The 19078-nt window shown below is 42.5% G+C and overlaps 1 protein-coding gene across 6 annotated transcripts in view; it reads right to left on the bottom strand.

The window, feature by feature from the left end:
- The window catches only part of KIF6 (kinesin family member 6), a 388695-nt gene that overhangs the window by 36859 nt on the left and 332758 nt on the right, over positions 1 to 19078 (bottom strand). For all 6 annotated transcript variants that reach the window (XM_015449450.4, XM_005553101.5, XM_005553102.5 and 3 more), the window contains one exon: positions 12740 to 12790. In XM_015449450.4, coding sequence (XP_015304936.2) covers positions 12740 to 12790 — 51 coding nt within the window. The remainder of the gene's footprint in view (positions 1 to 12739; positions 12791 to 19078) is intronic.

Below are 19078 nucleotides of genomic sequence, written 5' to 3'. Positions count from 1 at the left end.
ACTCCATTACACATGCAACAGAACTGTTCCTAGGAAACACCGAGGCCTTTCTGGGTCCAAGATTTGCCAAGCACAGATGGCGATTTTCATCATGTGTAAAGGAAAAAGAGGACAGATGGAGGGGCCAGCCATAATACATTCTAGTCTAGCAGATGAGATGCAGAGGCTAGAATTTTGTCTTCTATATGTTTGGTCAAATGCCTAATTTGCTCAAAGCAGCACCTATGATTTCTGCACATTTGCATGATGAAAAAAAATGGCTCTGACAACTGGTAACAAGATCATCTGGGATCAGTGCTTGAAGGAATAGACAGCCCCTTCTTGGATGTGATTGTGTTTTTTTTGCAAGAAAGAGTGATCAGTGGTGTCTGTGAGTAAATATGGCTAGAGCAGTGTAGTAACCGTGTCTTATGGAGGCCTTCAATGGTGCTGATGGCCCACAGCCATGGTCAGCTCTGTGGCAAGGAGTCTGAAATTGTCTCTGTTTGCTGATGACTTGAATTTATATATAGAAAACCCTAAAGACTCAGCCAAAAAACTTCTGGTTGATAAGTGAGTTCAGTAAAGTTGCAGGATACCAAATAAGCATATAAAAGCCAGTAGCATTTCTATATACTAACAACAAACTATCCAAAAGAGAAATTAAGAAAAAAATCCATTAATGATAACAACAACAAAAAACCCCAAAGAACAAACAAACAAAAATTGGGTGTAAATGTAACTAAGGAGGTATAATTGAAAACTACAGAACACTGATGAAAGAAATGGAACAAAACCCACAGATAAATGGAAAGATATCCTGTATTCATGGATTTGAAGAATTAATATTGTTAAAATATTCATACTACCCAAAGCAACACACAGATTCAATGCAATCCTTATGAAAACTCCAATGTTATTTTTTACGGAAATAGAAAAAAATCCTAACATTCATCTGGAACCACAATAGACCTTCAATAATCAAAGTAATCTTGAGCAAAAGTAACTGAGCTGGAGGCATTACACTCTTTGTTTTTAAAATATACTACCAAGCTATAGTAATCAAAACAGCAGGGCACTGTGATAAACAGACACATTGACCAATGCAACAGGAGAGAAAGCCCAGAAATAAACCTACATATTTATGGCCAGTTGATTTTTGACCAAGGTGCCAAGATCATACAATGGGGAAACAACAGTCTCTTCAATAAAAGGTGTTGGTAAAACTGGATATCCACATGCTCAAGAATAAAATTGGATCCCTATCTCAAACCATATAGAAAAATTACCTCAAAATAGATGAAGGACTTAAATATAAGATCTGAAACTGTAAAACTACCAGAAAAAAACATAAGGGGAAAAGTTCAACAACACTGATCTAGGCAATGATTTTTTGGCTATGACCCTGAAAGCATAGACAACAAAACAAACATGGACAAATTGGATTATATCAGACTAAAAAGCTTTTGCACAGCAAAGGAAATAATCAACAGACTAAAGAGATAACTCGGAGTGGAAAAAAAGATTTGCAAACCATACATCTGATAAAGGGTTTATATTCAAAATATACAATGGACTCAAACAACTCAACAGCAAGAAAACAAATAACCCAATTTAAAAAATGGGCAAAGGACCTGAATGGATATTTCTCTAATGAAGACAAACAAATGGCCAACAGGTTCATGAGAAAATGCTCAACATCCCTAATCATTAGGGAAATGCAAATTAAAATCACAATAAGATATCACCTCACACCTGTTAAAATGGCTATAAGAAAGATGAAAGATAAGTGCTGGTGAGGATATGGAGAAAAGGGAACCCTTGTACACCATTGGTGGAAATGTAAATTAGTACAGCTGTCATAGAAAATAGTATGGAGGTTGTTCAAAATACTAAAATAGAACCACCATGTGATACAGCAACCTTGGTTCTGGGTATATATCTGAAGGAACTGAAATCAGTATGTTGAAGAGATATCTGCATTTCCATGTTCATTGTAGCATTGTTCACAATAGCCAAGACATTGAATCAATTCATCAACGGATGAATAGATAAATAAAATGTGGTATATATACACAATGGAATACTATTAACCCTTAAATGAAAAGGAAATTCTGTCATTTCCAACAACGTGAATGAAACTGGAGGACATTATGCTAAGTTAAATAAGCCAGGCATAGAAAGACAAATATTGCATGATCTCACTTATGTGAGAATCTGAAATATTATGAGAAATTGAACTTATAGAAATAGAGCCTAGAATGGTGGTTACCAGGGGTAGGAGGTCAGGAGAGGGAGATGTTGGTCAAAGGGTACAAAGTTTCAATTAGACAGGAGGAATGTTTTTGAGATCTACTGCACAGCAGGTGACCACAATGAGTAATAATGGACATTTCAAAATTGCTGGGAGTAAATTTCAAATGTCTCACCACAAAAAAAATCTGGGTAAGTGTGGCAATGAATATGTTAATTAGCTTGATTTAAACATTCCACATTGTATACATATATCAAAACATCACAATATACCCCCAAAATATATATAATTATGGCTTTTCATTTAGAAATAATATTAAGACAAGCAAACAAAAATACCAAAAGTGGTTGAGTAATGAATGGCAAATTTGCTCTCTCTGCTTCAGCTGGGACATTGATCTCCTGCCCTTGGACGTTGGCACTCTGGCACTCAGGCCTTTGCACTCAGACTGGGACTTAAATTTTTGGCTGCCCTGGTTCCCAGGCCTGCAGGTTTGGACTAGAACTACACTAGAACTACAGCTAGACTTTCCTGGGCCTGCAGCTTGCAGATGGCAGATCGTAGGATTTCTCAGTCTCCATGCTGAGTGAGCCAATTCCTTATAATAAATCTCTCTCCATGTATCAATATATTTCCTATTGGTTCTGCTTATCTGGACAACCCGGAGTACTACACAGGGTGAATGCTCTTTTTGCTAAACCACAGTTGCTATTACAGGCTGACACCAGGGCTGACATACAGTCTTCCTCTGCTCTCCAGAATGGTTGGTGCGGGAGCCTTAAACCACTCAATGGGTCTGAACCTTTGGCAGTTGGGAACTGGCAGGGAAACGGTGAGGGGGCTCCTCCTCACTCCCAGCCTCTCCCTTGAGCATGGAAATTTGGCTAAGGACCTCATGTCACTGAAGCTGGCTCTATATTCACAAGCAACTGTGGATTAGAATTAAGTGGTGAGACATTGTTGGTTTTACAGAGTTACCTGAATTCTTTTGGAACCAACTGAGATGTCATCTCAGCCTTAGGAGGCAGCTGCATCCTTTATATCCTGCCTTATTTCAAGGAGTCAACAATTTAATTTAATTAATTAATTTATTTCTCCTTATTTCAAGGAGTCAACAAGGAAAACATCTGTAATCCATCCACACCCTCCCACGTCTCCGCACCAAGGTTGCCAGTGTTTCCTGCATGTCTGAAGGAAGCCTGCATTCACAGAGGTAACACTATGCTGCTTGAGGGCTGTGGAGTGCTAGGGATTCATGTGTTCATTCAACAAGCAGTCAGTGAATGCCAGCTAAGCCTCGGGAGCTGTGCCCGGCACTGGGCCATCATCTGGTCCAACCACATCATTTTACAGACGTGAAAACCTAAGCGCAGAGCCCCTCAGCTGCCCGGCTCATCTTTAAGACCAAAATGTGAGTCCTAAGTCTCACTCATTCATTCAATAAACACTTAACGGAGGACCAACTGTGTGACAGTCACTGTGCTTGGTGTTGGGGAAAGAAAGCGGCTCTGTCCAGTGGGGGAGCCACAGACTAATCATCACTGTCTAGTGTGACGAGCTGCATCACAGAGGGATATGCAGAGTTCTGTGTGAGCCCAGAGGGAGCTGCGATAGCTCTGGGGAGGGGAAATTTGGACTATCTGACTTTGGAAATGTTTTTAACAGAGCTGTGATATCGGAAGAAAGAAGCTATATTAAAAGCTGCAGAACTCTTTCTTCAAATATAAGCTTAATGGAAAAAAAAAGATCCGAAGTTGTTTTGGTTGAATTTGAGTGGGTGAGAATCCCAAAGCTGCACTGTTTGCACAGTGGCTGTCCTCACCCTTGCCTCATGGTTCTCAAGGGGCTATAGAGAACATGTAGGTTGCACAGAGCACATTTTGAAGACCACTGGGCTAGAGGATGCTGGAAAGGCCCCTTCAGTTTTTCTTTTCTTTTTCTTTTTTAAATTTGCCCTGTCTCCCGGGCTGTAGTGCAGTGACATGATCATTGCTCACAGCAGTCTCGACTTCAAGGAATCTTCCCACCTCAGCCTCCCAAATAGCTGGGACTACAGGTGTGTGCCATTGTACCTGGCTAATTTTTACATCTTTTGTAGAGATGAGGTCTCTCTATGCTGCCCAGGCTGGTCTCCAACTCCTGGCCTCAAGTGATTCTCCTGCCTTGGCCTCCCAAAGTGCTGAGATTACAGGCATGAGCCACTGTGCCTGCCCCTGCCACCGCCCATCCCCCCCATCTCCCCCATCTCCCCATCCCCCTCATCCTGTCCCCCGTCCCCCCGCCCCCATCCCTGTTTCAGTTCCGTCTCAATCAGTGGTTCCTCTCCACATCCTTGGATTCCCAGTTTCACACACTGGATCATGCTAGGTGCTCAGTGAAGGCTGGGGAATAAATGGTTGACAGTCCGGCCTTTTGCTTTCTCTGAAATTTGTTGTCGCTCGGTGCAGAACTCCAAAAAGCACTTCAAAACTAAGTGTTCACCAATGTTACATCAAATGGGAGAAGGTGGCATCAACAGCCGAGGCCTGTCTTTGAAAAACAACAGGGATGCCACAAGAGGTCACTACAGGAATGCCGGTTGCGGGAAAAGAGCCCTCTCAGAGGACGCAGTAAAACAGGGAGCCAGCGGCTTCAGAGCCTCTCTCTAACCCATAAGGCCCTTGCAGGGGACTCGGAGCTGCCTCTGCCTGATTTCCCAGGTCAGGTAGTGAAACACCAGCCAGTGGCAATCTCAGGGCCCCAGGTGGCATCACAGTCGATTGGCTTGTTCTTGGGGGCTGCTTTTGTTCAAGGAGATCTTTGTTCCTGGGGCAGTGAGAAGAGGGAGGTGGGAGGTGGGAAGAGGGGTAGTGCCCAAGAGGTGGTATTCGTGGGGGAATCTCAGCCATCCTTTGGAACTTGTTGATCTTAGGCTTGTGGATATTTTCTTTTTTTAATTAATACTCTCAGTATAACTATCTTCTACAATAGTATATGAAACATGCCTGCCGTCGAGGAAATGGGATGTTCCAGTAAGCTCTGTTTTCACAGAAGTTGGGTCAAGGGTAAGCAGAGAAGCGTAAATGTAGGGAAACCCCCACCCCACACACAAACACACAAACCACACACACATATAACACATACAACATATACATACCACAAACACACCACACACACACAAACACACAAATCACACACACACACCACACATGCAAACACAAAACACACATACAACATATCCAACACACCACATACACACACACCACATGCCACATATACATACATACAACACACCCACACTACACACATACCACATATACACATACACACAACACATATCCATACCACATACACACATACCACATGCCACATATATACACCACACACATACATACACAACAGACACACATATACACACACCCCAACTAACCCAAACTATTTCCCACTCTTCTCTGTGGTTCAGAATCCTGCCCATTCCTCAAGACTCAGCCCAGGCCTGTGATCTTGGTGACACCCCCCTGGGGCCACTCCTCCTGGTAAGAATGGAAAGTTCTCATGGCCTGTCCCTCTCACCTGACATGTTTCACATGCTGTTTGGTAGTGTGATGTATCTTTTAAATTTTAGCCACAGGCACCTGTTAAGGGTTTTGACTGAACCGAACAAGATCCAGCCCTGATCAAATATTGCTCAGAAGAGATATTTGAGAGAGAAGCCACAGCCCACGTTCCTGGGGCTGGATTCTTCCAGTTTTAGTCCTGCTCTGTGTGGCCATCAGAAAGCCGAGTACCTGGATCCTATTATCTTGGCCGCTCACATAAACGCTTTCAGTGAGTTATGCTTTAATGTCAGGCTTCTAGCTTTTATAGAGGGTCGATACAAGAATCATCTGGTTGAATAACATTTCGGTATCTTTTGTAAAACTGTAGTTGAAGACATCGTTCACTGTGTCACTCAGTGTCCTTTATACAAGGATCCACATGATAAATTCTGGCTTGTATTTAGTTCCAGGAAGAAATTCTATTTTCTGCAGATAAATTAGTTAGTATGCTTCCTGCTGTCAGAAAATGAAAACTATGTAACTCTGGGTGCCTCTTTTTTTGCTTAGCAGCTAGACAAGAGAGAGCCAAATTTATTGCCTGTGTGTTGTAATTTGCTCAGCTGTGGAGTCCAAAAGCACTTATGCCTTCTACTTCTTTTAAATGGACTTATTTTATGCTCAAATGTCTCATTGTGCTTTTGCAGAAATGTGTGGCTCTGGAAGTCACCTGGGGAAGCACTCATTTGGCCATTGACTTGGCCTATTTATTGCTTGTGCTGGCTGCTAGGGATGCGAAGATGAATTTGACTGCACCCACCTTTCCTGGAGCTCACATTTTAGCATGAAGAATATATATGGAAATAAATAATTACAAAATAGGGTTGGTGCCTTAACGGAGACCCGTGAGGTAGAGGCAAAAGCAGACTTGGGGAGAAGGGGTCAGGGAAGGCTTCATGGAGGAGGTCAAGGTTGAATTAGTTTTGTGACTACAGTGGGAAGAGGACAGTGAATGGAAAAATGTAGGTCGCTGAATCTGATACTTAAAAAAAAGGAGCTGTCTTTTTATGCATATGCCAACTCATCCTGGTTAGATTGGAAACTCTTTGAGGACGGGCACTGGATACAGCCCTCTGTGGATTCCGTGATGCCTGGCAAAGTGCTAAGGGCAGTGCAGCGTGGTGGTTGGAGCACTGATCTGGACCCAGGCTGTTGGCCTTGCATCCATAGCTGAGCGAAGTTAGGCAGGTTTCCTTAACCCCTTTGGGCCTTAACTGTAAAGTGAGGATAATAGTAACATCTACGTCATGGGGATGTGAGCATTAAAGAGGAAACCCACGTAGAGAACTTAGTAACATGCCTGGCACATGGTAAAGTACTCAAGAAACATTTGCTGATTAGTCTCATCTGCATGATCAACAATACTAAATCATTTGGGGTCAATAGTACAGTAAAGTGGTAAAAACACACACAACTGAATTCAGCAAAGCACTCTCAGCTCAGCTAGCTGAAACTAGTTAAGTTAGTATCATTTCCAAATGATGCCTAATTTAAAAATAGTATTGTTCTATTGTTTCCTGAAACAGTGTGTGGGAGTCAGCCCTCCTCTGAGACCTGATGATGTTCTTAGAAATGGTTATTGATATTTGTCTTAAAAGACACCCCCAGCTCTGACCGTCACATCTGGGGAGCTCACAGGGCCCAATACTTCTTCAGCCTCCTTTTTGTCTTCATTAGCTCTCCTGTTCACTAAGTTTTAAAAGGACCAGGATTCGGTAGATGTTTATGCTTCCTGATGTATTTTGGGTGAGTCATAAATGAAGAAAGAACCATAATCTTGATTTTCAGCCAGGAAAGAGTAGAAATCCTCATAAAAGCACATGCACAGTCACGCGTGCGTGCACACACACACACAGCCTTGAAAGGGCCATCCATATGCCACTGGTGTGGTGGTAAATGTTTAACAGCCACTCTCTGGAAAAAAAAAAGCCCCATTTATAATACTTGCCAATATCCTTGGTGTAAATATTTCCAGCACGGCTGATTTTAAGCCACCAGGGTGATGTTGCTAAATGTGGATTTGGGAAGAGAGGCACAGTAGCGCACCATCACACAGTGTTCCCACCACACAGATACAGTGGCTACAGATCACTTCAAAAGCACAGATAATAACACAGTGTAGTAAATTAGGAAGTGGTGAATTTTGAGTACTTGTTACCTTTGTTTCTTAATATAACTTATTTAATCATAAACTTATCTAATTTAATTTTAATCACATCTTTGTTTAAAAATGGCTCCCCAAATTCCTGGAGTATTAACAATTTATGCTTTTACGGACTGAGCCAGCTCAGCACACCAGTGGGAGTGGCTTATCATCATCCCTGGATGATTTCTTCCAAATGGTGCCTCTCACATCACCACTACGTCTTTGTTCCTTTGGGATATGGAATTGCCTTTACAGAAATTTCCCCGGGCACACATCTACTTACACATCCAGAGACATATTCTTACGCAAAACATATAAGAAAAGCTCTCTTGATCCAACTTGCTCATCACCCTTCCCCACAACACACCCAAACCAATCACACCCACACTTTCATGAAATCATAGGAACATGTAGGCAAAAGAAGGAAACAGTAACAGAGGAAATGCTGAGAATGGAGAGTGAGAGAAAGTGAAAAGAAGCAGACAAAGGGAACAGAATGAAAAGGGTGACAGTAGTACAAGATACACAAAAAAGACAGAAATGAAAGGGGGTGTACCACTGAGTCACTTCTTTACTCTTAGATCTGAAGCCTGAATTATAAAACATCAGGGAATCCAGATATACTGAGTAGGCTGCCTTTACTCTTACAGGAGCCCTCTGTCCTAGCCTTCAGCCCAACTGCTAGGCTGAAGGGTGAGGGTTAAGGTTCTATAAACAATCTGTCTTGAGAGGTTTCTCTCAATGAGGAGAGTTCCCATCTGAAATGTGGCCACCTGGGACACACAAGCTCTGGCAGTTCCAAATCTCCATCAGACAACCTCCTAAGGAGTTTGGATGGCAACATGGCATTTAATCTCAGAATGGCAGCTGGGAGATGTTAACACTTCTTCTCTAATTGGGATAGTATGCTTTTAAAATAAATAGGTATTTCAAATACTCTTAATTAGACTTCCAGCCAAAGTGCTTTCCGTTTGAAGTTTGCTGATTACTTCAGGCAAAGCTAGGCGCTGCTGAACCTGACACCTGCTGTAATTCAGAAGACTCCCAGAGAGATGAGCAGAGGAATTAAGGCACAAGCCTGTGATTGAAAATATACAGCAGTTTTCCAAAGGCCCAGGGAGTGTCTGCTCCAGCTGCAAGGACCATCCCTGGGAGGGGCGGGGACTCGGCAGCAGAAAGGATGGAAGATCTCTTGCCCACAAAGGCATGGATATGGCCTCCCAGACCCAAGATGAAAATTGCCCCTAGAGTTGAGTGGTATTTTTCACATCATTGTTTCCTTATTTTTAAATTTCCATTTTAAAATTTTAGATAGAGGGGTACTTGTGCAGGTTTATTACAAGGGTACATTGCATGATGCTGAGGTTTGGGCTTGTATCGATCTTGTCACCATGGTAGTGAATATTGTAACCAACAGGAAGTTTGTCAGCCCTTGCTCCCTTCCCTCCCTCCCTCCCTCCCTCCTTTTGGAGTCTCTGATGTTTGTTGTTTCCATCTTTATGTCTGTGTGAACTCAAGATTTAGCACCCACTTACAAGTGAGAACATGCGATATTTGGTTTTCTGTTCCTGAGTTAATTCATTTAGGATAATGACCTGCAGCTGTATTCATGTTGCTGCAAAGGAGTGATTTTGTTCTTTTTTATGGCTGTGTAGTATTCTATGATGTGTACCACATTTTCTTTATCCAATCCACCATTGATGGGCACCTAGATTGATTCCATGTCTTTGCTATTGTGAATAGTGCTGCAATGAACATATGTTTCAGTGCATGTGTCTTTTGGTAGAAGGATTTATTTTTCTTTTGGTATATAGCCAGTAATGGGATTGCTGGGTTGAATGGCAGTTCTATTTTTAGAGCTTTGAGAAATCTCCAAACTGCTTCCCAGAGGAGGTGAAATAATTTGCATTCCCACCAGCAGTGTATAAATATACCCTTTTCTCTGCAACCTTGCCAACACTGTTATTTTTTGACTTTTTAGCAGTAGCCATTCTGACTGGTGTGAGATGGTATCTCATTGCGATTTTGATTTGCATCTTGCTGATGATTAGTGATGTTGAACATTGTTTTGTATGTTTCTTGGCCACTTGTATGTCTTCTTTTGAGAAGTGTCTGTTCCTGTCTTTGCCCACTTTTTAATAGGGTTTTTTTTTTTTTTTTTTCTTATTCATTCATTTAAGTTCCTTGTAGATTCTGGATATTAATCCTTCATTGGAGACATAGTTTGCAAATATTTTCTCTGTAGGTTCTCTATTTACTCTGTTGAGAGCTTCTTTTGCTGTGCAGAAGTTCTTTAGTTTAATTAAGTTCCATTTGTCTATGTTTGATTTTGTTGCGTTTGCTTTTGGGGTCTTCATCATAGATTCATTGCCTAGACCTATGTCTAGAAAAGTATATCCTAGGTTTTCCTCTAGAATTTTAACAGATTGAAGTCTTACATTTAAGTCTTTAATCCATCTTGAGTTCATTTTTGTATACGGTTAGAGGTAGGAGTCTAGTTTCATTCTTCTGCAAATGGTTAGCCAGTTTTCCCAGCACTATTTATTGAATAGGATGTTCTTTCCCCATTGTTTATTTTTGTTGACTTTGTTGGAGATCAGTTGGTTGTAGGTGTGCAGCTTTATTTTGGGAGTTTTTGTCTTGTTCCATTGGTCTATATGGCTGGTTGTGTACTAATACCATACTGTTTTGGTTACTGTAGCCTTGTAGTTTAGTTTGAAATTGGGTAATGTGATACTTCCAGCTTTGTTCTATTTGCTTAGGATGGCCTTGGCTATTTAGGCTCTTCTATGGTTCCATATGAATTTTAGAATAGCTTTTTTCTAATTCTGTGAAAAATGACATTGGTAATTGGTAAAAATGACAATTGGTAAAAATAGAAATAGCACTGAATCTGTAGATTGTTTTGGACATTTAAACAATATTGATTCTTCCAATTCATGAGCATGGAATGCTTTTCCATTTGTTTGTGTTGTCTGTGATTTCTTCCAGCAGTGTTTTATAGGTCTCCTCATAGAGATCTTTCACCTTCATCATTAGGTGCATTCCTGGATATTTTTAGTTTTTTGTGGCTATTGTAAATGGGATTGCATTCTTGATTGTAAGCATGAAAGTTTTTGGTATATGGAAATGCTACTGATTTTGTACATTCATTTTGTATCCTGAGACTTTGCTGAAGTAGTTTATTAGGTCTTGGAGTCTTTTGGCAGAATCTTTAGGGTTTTCTAGGTAAATAGTCATATCAGCAAAGAGAGATAACTGGACTTCTTCTTTTCTGTTTGGATGCCTTTTATTTCTTTCTCTGGCTTAATTGCTCTGGCTAGGACTTCCTACATTTTTGTTCCTATTGAACCAGTAACATGAAGGCTGAAGAAGAGGGCAGATGTTTCACGGCCAGGTGGCAGCCCTTGGGGATGACTCCATATCCAGGGACCTGCCAGGGTGAGCATGAAGCAGGATACAGAGGCCCATAAGGTCACCTTGGTACAGTTTTCCAGCAGAGGTCATTCTGCCTTCCAAAGTCTGGCCCAAGGAGTTAGGGCCCTGGGGCAGCCTGGCTCTTTGTTGAAGACACTTTGCAGAATCTCAATTCTAAGTGTGTGCCCAAGTCTCTGGTGCGGGGAGGGCAGTGTACCTGACCCCTCAGTCCCAGGGCCAACAGTGGGAAGCTCAGAGCTCCAGTCGCTGTGGCTTAGGTGCCCTTGTTCTATGTTCCTGATGTAATCAGTATTTATTCTATATCATCATTATTACTACTGAAATGAAACAACCAACCTTCCTAATGATACAAGTTACCAAAGTCAAATGAGCCATCATCATGACTTTAGAGGCTCTCCTCCATTTCTCCACCATTGCCCTGGGTGCTAGATTTCTCCGATTACAGGTAATTGAGGGCCCATGCCAACTCAAGGGGAGCTTTTTTAGTCTGAAATACATGAATTTCTTATTTGATCAAAGCTCTCCATAAATTGTTGATCCCAGCTAGCTGGAGAGGAGATGAGGTGGTTCTACCTAGGATACCCACTCCATCAGTCCTCTGCAAGCTATACTCTTCTCCCAGCTGACTTCATTGGGTCACATAGCAAAAAAGGGTGTTTTCTGCAGATGTCCACTGCTTAAAAGGTGCCAAGGGCCTCTTAGAATAGGACCGTACTGGTTTAGTGTTTGCATTCTTCATGCATTAAGGCGGGTTGACCATTGCAGTGGGCAGTAAACAGCATGAGGGCTAACAGAACCAAACTTGGAACAGAGTTGTGTTCAAATCCTTGTTTCAACACTCACTGGCTACATGACCTTGGGAAGGCATGGCATCTCCCCCATCTGGTAAATGCACTTACCTCTTTGCACTGCTGTGGATGAAAGGAGATTGCATATGAGGCTGTGCAACAGACACAGGTCTGTAAACAAATGCTGTTTTCATCATTAACTATTTCTGTTAGGATTAGTTAGTAGTGGCTCTGAAAAGCTCAGATAGGACCCTGAGGATCTGGGACACAGTGGGTGAATTTAGGTGGGGATGTGGGGTGGGAAAGGAGGGGAGGATGAGGCAACAGCTGGAAGGGTAGGGTGCCAGGTGCTGATGGCCAGGCGCAAGAACACAGGCTGGGGAAACGGATCCTGTTGGTGGGGGGGCATCCAAGGAAAGCTATGTGGATAGCAACCCTTGCCATCGTTAACTTCAGAGAGGGTTTTAAATGGGTTATCTTTTAGCTGGGTTTGGATTCCTAAAATCAGGTCAGTTTATATACCTTCATCCTCTTCCTGCAGATTCTACTTTGTACCTACCTAGGGCTACTTGCTGTATATGCCGCTGGGTGATTTCTTCCTTCAGGTGACCTGCCAAAGACACAAAAGAAAACTACCAGTGGGTTTCCAGTGGGCTGGAGGAAGACTGCCTCAGAAGCATGTGGCAAACTACAGAAAAAAAAAAAAAAAAGGTAGAGTAAGGGAGACAAAAGCAGGTATAGCTTTCAAGAGATGCCCTTCCATGATTCCTAGATTGTGTTGGAAGAAGAGGTTGCAAAGGCCTAGGTGTTGGCACATCAGTGCAAACACACATTTCACCCTTGAGTTCAATCATCTTAGGATTCGAGTATCTTAGTCTGTCACCCATAACTTTTGCTGAGGCCCTGATTCTCCTAAATGGTTTTTTCTATTATTAATAAAGGGAAAAGCAGAATTTGGTCTTTTAATAATTTTTAGGCCTACTTTAAAATCCACATCTTTCTTTAAGCTATATGAAACTGTGTCAAATAAAAAAAGATGGTGGTTTTAGCTGACAATAACCCAAATAGTTGGTCATTTGGTGTGAAACTCATATAATTCTAGTTTACATTAATAAAGGTATGGTGAGCAGAGAACAGTGATAGTTCCCTTCAGGGAGGTGACAGTTCCACTCCGCTCTACAAGTGAGGAGACCTCACCTGGTACTTGTTCTGGGAGTTACTCTTCAAAAGGAACATTTGCAAAATAGAAAATATTCAGAAGATAGTGACTGGAATGGTGAGGGGTCTGAAACCATGCCATATGAGAAATATTTAAGGTGACCTGAGACATTTAGATGTGAAGACAAGACTTGGAGAGTAGAAATGGAGATAATGGCTGTCTTTGAATATCTGAACATTGTCATATAAATTAGAAAAAGCTGTATTTTTATCTTACTCCTGAGGGCAGAAATCAAGTCAAATGAAAGCAGACTTGGGGCTTAATACAAGGAAGAAACAGCTCGCAATGAGGACTATCTCAAAATGGATTAAGTTGTCTCAAAATGGATTAAATCTTCTGGCAAAGCAATGAGCCCCTTCCTGAAAGCGTTCAAGCAGAAGCTGGGTGACCATCTGTTGGGTTGTTAGAGTGAGAATTCCTGCCCTGGGAAGGATCTGGGAGGCAATGACCTTCAGGCGTCCTCCATCTCTAAAATTCCATGATTTCGTGCATGAAGGATGGGTGAAACAGCAGCCCGGAGTTTGTTTATGTCCAAGGGCTCAGCACACTTGTTAAAACGTCAATGCTGTCTGTATGGCATGTCCCATTTGGGGGATGTGATCAGGCCACTGGGGGATTCCAAGAAAGCCTGGAAAATTCATTGCTTCCTTGTTTAAGATATTTCTTTCCTCACATAAGTACATTCTATACCTCCAAGGCTATAGCTGAATTGAGAATTCAAAAGATGAGTAGACGAGGAAGCAGTCACAAGAGACTTTATCACTTATGGAGAGTTCTAGGGCACTCCTAGAATGTTACAGTTGGGAGAGATGGCAGAGGTCATTCAGTTCAACGTTGCACCCAATTTAGGAACCCCTTCTACAGAAGGAAATGGGCATTTCCCTTCAGACTTGTATGTATTCGAGCAATTCCATTCAGATACATATAAGGAATTAATTATGTGGAGTTGCATCTGCTTCCCTATAACCTTCAGCTGTGTGCCTGGCCTGTTCTCTGGATCAGCACAGAAAAAGATCCTCTGTCACTGGCGGTGAGGGCCCTTCACACATCTGAGGATGCTTTGACTGATTTCTCTACCTCGACTTGCCCTCTGTGGAGGCCAAACATCACCAGTCCTTAGGTGATACCTCGGAGGCCACTATCTCCAGGCACATCGTTGTCTTGGGTAAGGGTCTGGGGCACCTGCATGTCTATGTCTTGGTTTCCATGTGTCCCCACTGGAGAGAATTATGCATAGAGAGCATGGCAGGCCCTGGGCCTAAGCAATAATTGCACCCTTATTCCATGTGGGGGAAGGGTGGGAACTTCAGGAGTGTGCTGAGAGGGATTTGGGGAAGTGGAAACTTGACCCAATGATGAGTATTGGTGAACCTGGATCCAACAGGAAAATGACTTTGACACCTGAGCCAGCCACAGCCCCAAATGGATCTTTTCCCCACTCGGTGCGATTTGACCCTTATTGTTCATATGAGCAGAGTAAAGACGTTGGGAACATAAGGCTGCTGCTGGACTGAGACTCTAGGCTGCATCAAACACTGCTGAATTAAATTGTAAGACAGGATAGCACATGCATGCTCCAAATAAAAGGAAATATTGCTGTGACAAATGCAACACACCATTTAGAAACATCTCTTGATTTACAGTGAGTCATCAAAAGCTTTTTAATCCTGCAGTATGGAGAGTCAGTGACGCTTTGGTGCCCTGCCTGTTTCCTGGGTATCGGGCACAGCCTTATACCACGAGCTTCTCATATGCCTGGGTACTGCCTTCCTAATGAGCCTGGACAGCGGCTTGCTCCTTTAGAGCACACACTGGTTTGCACTGCTCCCTGGAAACTACCTCTGTGATAATAAGTCTCCCCAATAATAAGCCTCCCTGACAATGGGCCTCCTGACACATGCTTCCTCAAGTCTGTGCCTCCCAACCCCATGCCTTGACCAGAGTAGGTGCACTCACCCTGGTACGTCACAATTTTGAAACTCAGTTTTGGTGAATTGACTAACATCTCCCACCGCATGGCAAGTTTCCCCCACCCCCACCAAACAAGCTTCTAAAAATAGCCTTATGGCTGATACCTAATTGCATTTCTAACAGAGCTATTCTTCATGTGCAGATAACAGTCTGTAACCTGCTGGATCTTGCAGCTTCCTGGGTTTTGGCAAAAGAAGGAGTTGAGGGGGATTGCAGAATTCACTCAGCATGCGGCTTGCTGTCATTACCACGGTGATAAATTTGCTGGTTTTGGCCTGGGTTCCTGGACACATCCCCATCCAGAGGTATGGAAAAGAGATGAAATGGAAACAGAGAACTCTCAGCCTGAGGCCGGAGACAGTCTGGGAGGGAAGTAGGGAGCCCAGATTGAGGCTGAAAACCAAAAGGGTAGGGGAGGGAAGGAATGCGCGCTGCCTGCAGGAGTGTCCGTAATTAGTAACTTGTCCTCCAGTAATTTACCACAGTACATGCTAGAAACACCTTCTCTCCCTTTTGATTCATTAATTGATGGAGTGGGGGTGGCAGCGGGGAGCAGAGCTTACAGCAATCCATGGGAAAGCTCCAGAGGAGATGGGTGACCTTAAATATGACCGCGAGCGGGATATGTGGAGGTGGTGCTCTGTGTGGTGTGTGGGTTTTCTCTGTTACTGAGTAGTTCTAGGGAAAGTATTATCATCATGCAGAAGTGAAACTGATTTTTTTACTTCAATATTCAGTCTTCTGAATAAAACCATTTTTCATAAGCTTCACACTTTGTTTTGCATGCATGCTACTTTGAGATTGTTCACCAAGTGAACGCTGCTTGGCTGGCCCAGAGGAGAGCTATTCACTTCCGACTCCCTGAGTGGCTGTCTGCTGCTCCTGCAATTTCTGGGATGCTGTGCCTCATTCAACATGTTTATGCTGCTATCAAACAATAAATACTTATCTCTCATCTACTGTAGGTTAAGCACTATGTTCTGAGTGCTGTGGAATACACACACTCATAGAAGGCTCTATCCTGGCCTAGGAAAGTCAGTGCGGTACAGGGATCAGCAAATAGGTGGCCTGTGTGCTCTTTCTTTTAAATGCCGGACCAATGGCTGGTCTTGCTCCTCCATCAGGGATGGTTTGCTTTCCTGCTGAGCCTGAGTTTGGCTTTCCTACACAGCACTCTGGGCAGCTACAGCCCATTACTTGAAGTTGGACTTGAGATGAAGCAAAACCTCTTTGCCATTTCAGTTATTCTAGAAAATAATTACAAATCTGGGCCGGGCATGGTGGTTCATGCCTGTAATCCCAGCACTTTGGGAGGCCAAGGTGGGTGGATCACCTGAGGTCAGGAGTTTAGGACCAGTCTGGTCAACATGGCAAAACTCCATCTCTACTAAAAATACAAAAATTAGTTGGGCGTGGTGATGGGTGCCTGTAATCCCAGCTACTTGGGATGCTGAGGCAGGAGAATCACTTGAACCTGGGAGGCAGAGGTTACAGTGAGCCAAGATTGCGCCACTGAACTCCAGCCTGGGCAACAGAATGAGACTGAGACTGTCTCAAAAAAAAAAAAAAAAAAAAAAAAAAAAAAAAGAAAAAAGAAAAAAAAAGAAAATAAAGAGAAAATAACTAGAAATCTGGAGGTAGACAGAGTTGAGTTCAAATTCCAGTTTTGCTACTTCTTAGTTGAATGGGCTAATTAACATCTCTAAGCCTCAATGTTATCATTTGAAAAATGGAAATAATACTATAACTGCAATAATATCTGCTTTACTATATCTCAAGATCTTTCGGAGGAGCAAGGGATAATGCACCAGCATGTAGGATATACCATGCTAGTTTTAGGTATTCAGGCACTTTCAGACATATTGGAAGGTACTACATGGTTAAGATGACAGGTCAAGTGGCTAAATGTCAAATCAATGGTAGAGATACATTTAGAGGAGGAAAGGAGATATTGGGAAAGGCGTAATCACTACAGGCGAATTGAGTAGGCTCAGAAAAGAGCAAGGGTGTTAAGGTGTGCTTGGGAAGGGCACTCCAGTCTGACAGAACTGCTGGGACAATAATGCAGAAGCCAAGTACATACTGGTTTGGGACAGGAGCAGCAAGGGAAGGTTAAGTGGAGGACTAGGGCTGGGGAGGCCTGAGTTGTATTCATGCTGGAGTCTGGGGTCCTGGGTAATTACTAAGAGCTCTGGACCAAAGTAAACGCTATTTGTCTGTTTGACTATACTACTAGAGTAGAACTGGGGTGTGGGGAGAATATGTAGAATATGTTTCCTGCCTGAGGGGCCTCTTTGAAATGGAAGGTCTAGTTAGAGGCTCTGAACTCAGAGTGTCAATTTCAGCTGTGATGTGAGAAGCCAGTTTTTTTTTTTTTTTTGTACTAACACAGAGGATCATGATAACCTAAGGTTAGATCCCTAAAGGCTGTGTGTAAGGCTATTTGTAAAAATAATGGGCCTAGAATAAATTGTGTAATCCTTACACGGATTTCCAACTAACAGGAGGATGTAAATTCTTTGAAACCCTAAAATCAGACATATTCATGTCCCCCTTGCTAATATATATTTCATCAGGCTTTATCCAAACTTGTTGGTATACTTTGAAAATGTATTGAGGCAGGAACTACCTCTTCTCACCATAGCAGTGGTGGATAAAATAGAAAAGAGACTATCAGGAAGACATTGCTGGATTTGATTATGAGACATATTTCTGAAGACCAGAAGTAGGATGGAAATGCAAAAATGGCGAGTGGAGCTGAGGCCTTGAGCGTGCAAAGCACTGGTTCCAGAAGTAGGAAGGTGACTAAAAGGGCGCCATGCGAAACAGGGTAAGAGTCAGGCACATTGTTTGAAGCTGAGGGTTGAAGTGAGACTCCCTACCACCCAATCTGTGAGTGAAAGGGGACTGAAAAAAACGTGCACCAGATGTTGCTTGGGGCTACGGTTTCCAACTCAATGCAAGCCAAAGGAGGAAGAAATGTACAAACTCAGCCTCTCTCCAGTTGCCAAGCCCAGCTGCTCACCGGCTCTAGACAGGGTCTGCTCATCTCCAGTACTGTTATGGAGCAGGCACTCCAAATTGTCTTTACTGGAGCTGATTTTGGATTGGGGGCCTGGAGGATCTGTCAGCCAGAGAGGGATGAACACAAAGAGAAAGACAGTAAGAGAAATAAATAAAACGTGTTTCATTAAAAATGGGCCTGCCCACCAAAATGCCAAAATATATGAATAAATCTAATGCTAAAAAAAGATAAGTCAATAGTTGGAACATGAATTAGTTACAGATGAAAGTAATTTTCTGGGCAGGCAGATGAAGACATTTGTTGATGCAGAAGCACAGAGGCTTGAGTTAATTTTACTCTTCAGTTTAGGGTATGCCATCCGCATCAGCCTGGGCAATGCCTCTCCTATATGCATGTTTGTTTGTATGTATAGATGTATGTATACATATGCATGTATATATATATGCATGCATGTATATGTGTGTGTGTGTGTGTGTGTGTATGTATATGTGTACTTTGACCCTCATACTTCATGCCTTATGTCCTATTCTCATTCTCCTCTTCTTCCAACAGGCAACCATTCTAATTGGTTTGATGTATGTGTTCTTATTGTAGGTGTTCTTACAATTTGTGTTCAAGTTTTCTGTGTAGTTTTAAGCTATGAAAGTAATATTGTGCTATAGATCTCGTTCTGTTTCTTATTT

The sequence above is a fragment of the Macaca fascicularis genome, chromosome 4 (assembly GCF_037993035.2).
Source record: "Macaca fascicularis isolate 582-1 chromosome 4, T2T-MFA8v1.1".
NCBI lineage: Eukaryota > Metazoa > Chordata > Mammalia > Primates > Cercopithecidae > Macaca > Macaca fascicularis.
Note: the sequence above shows the minus strand (reverse complement) of the source record. Positions and strands in the feature narration are given on the sequence as shown.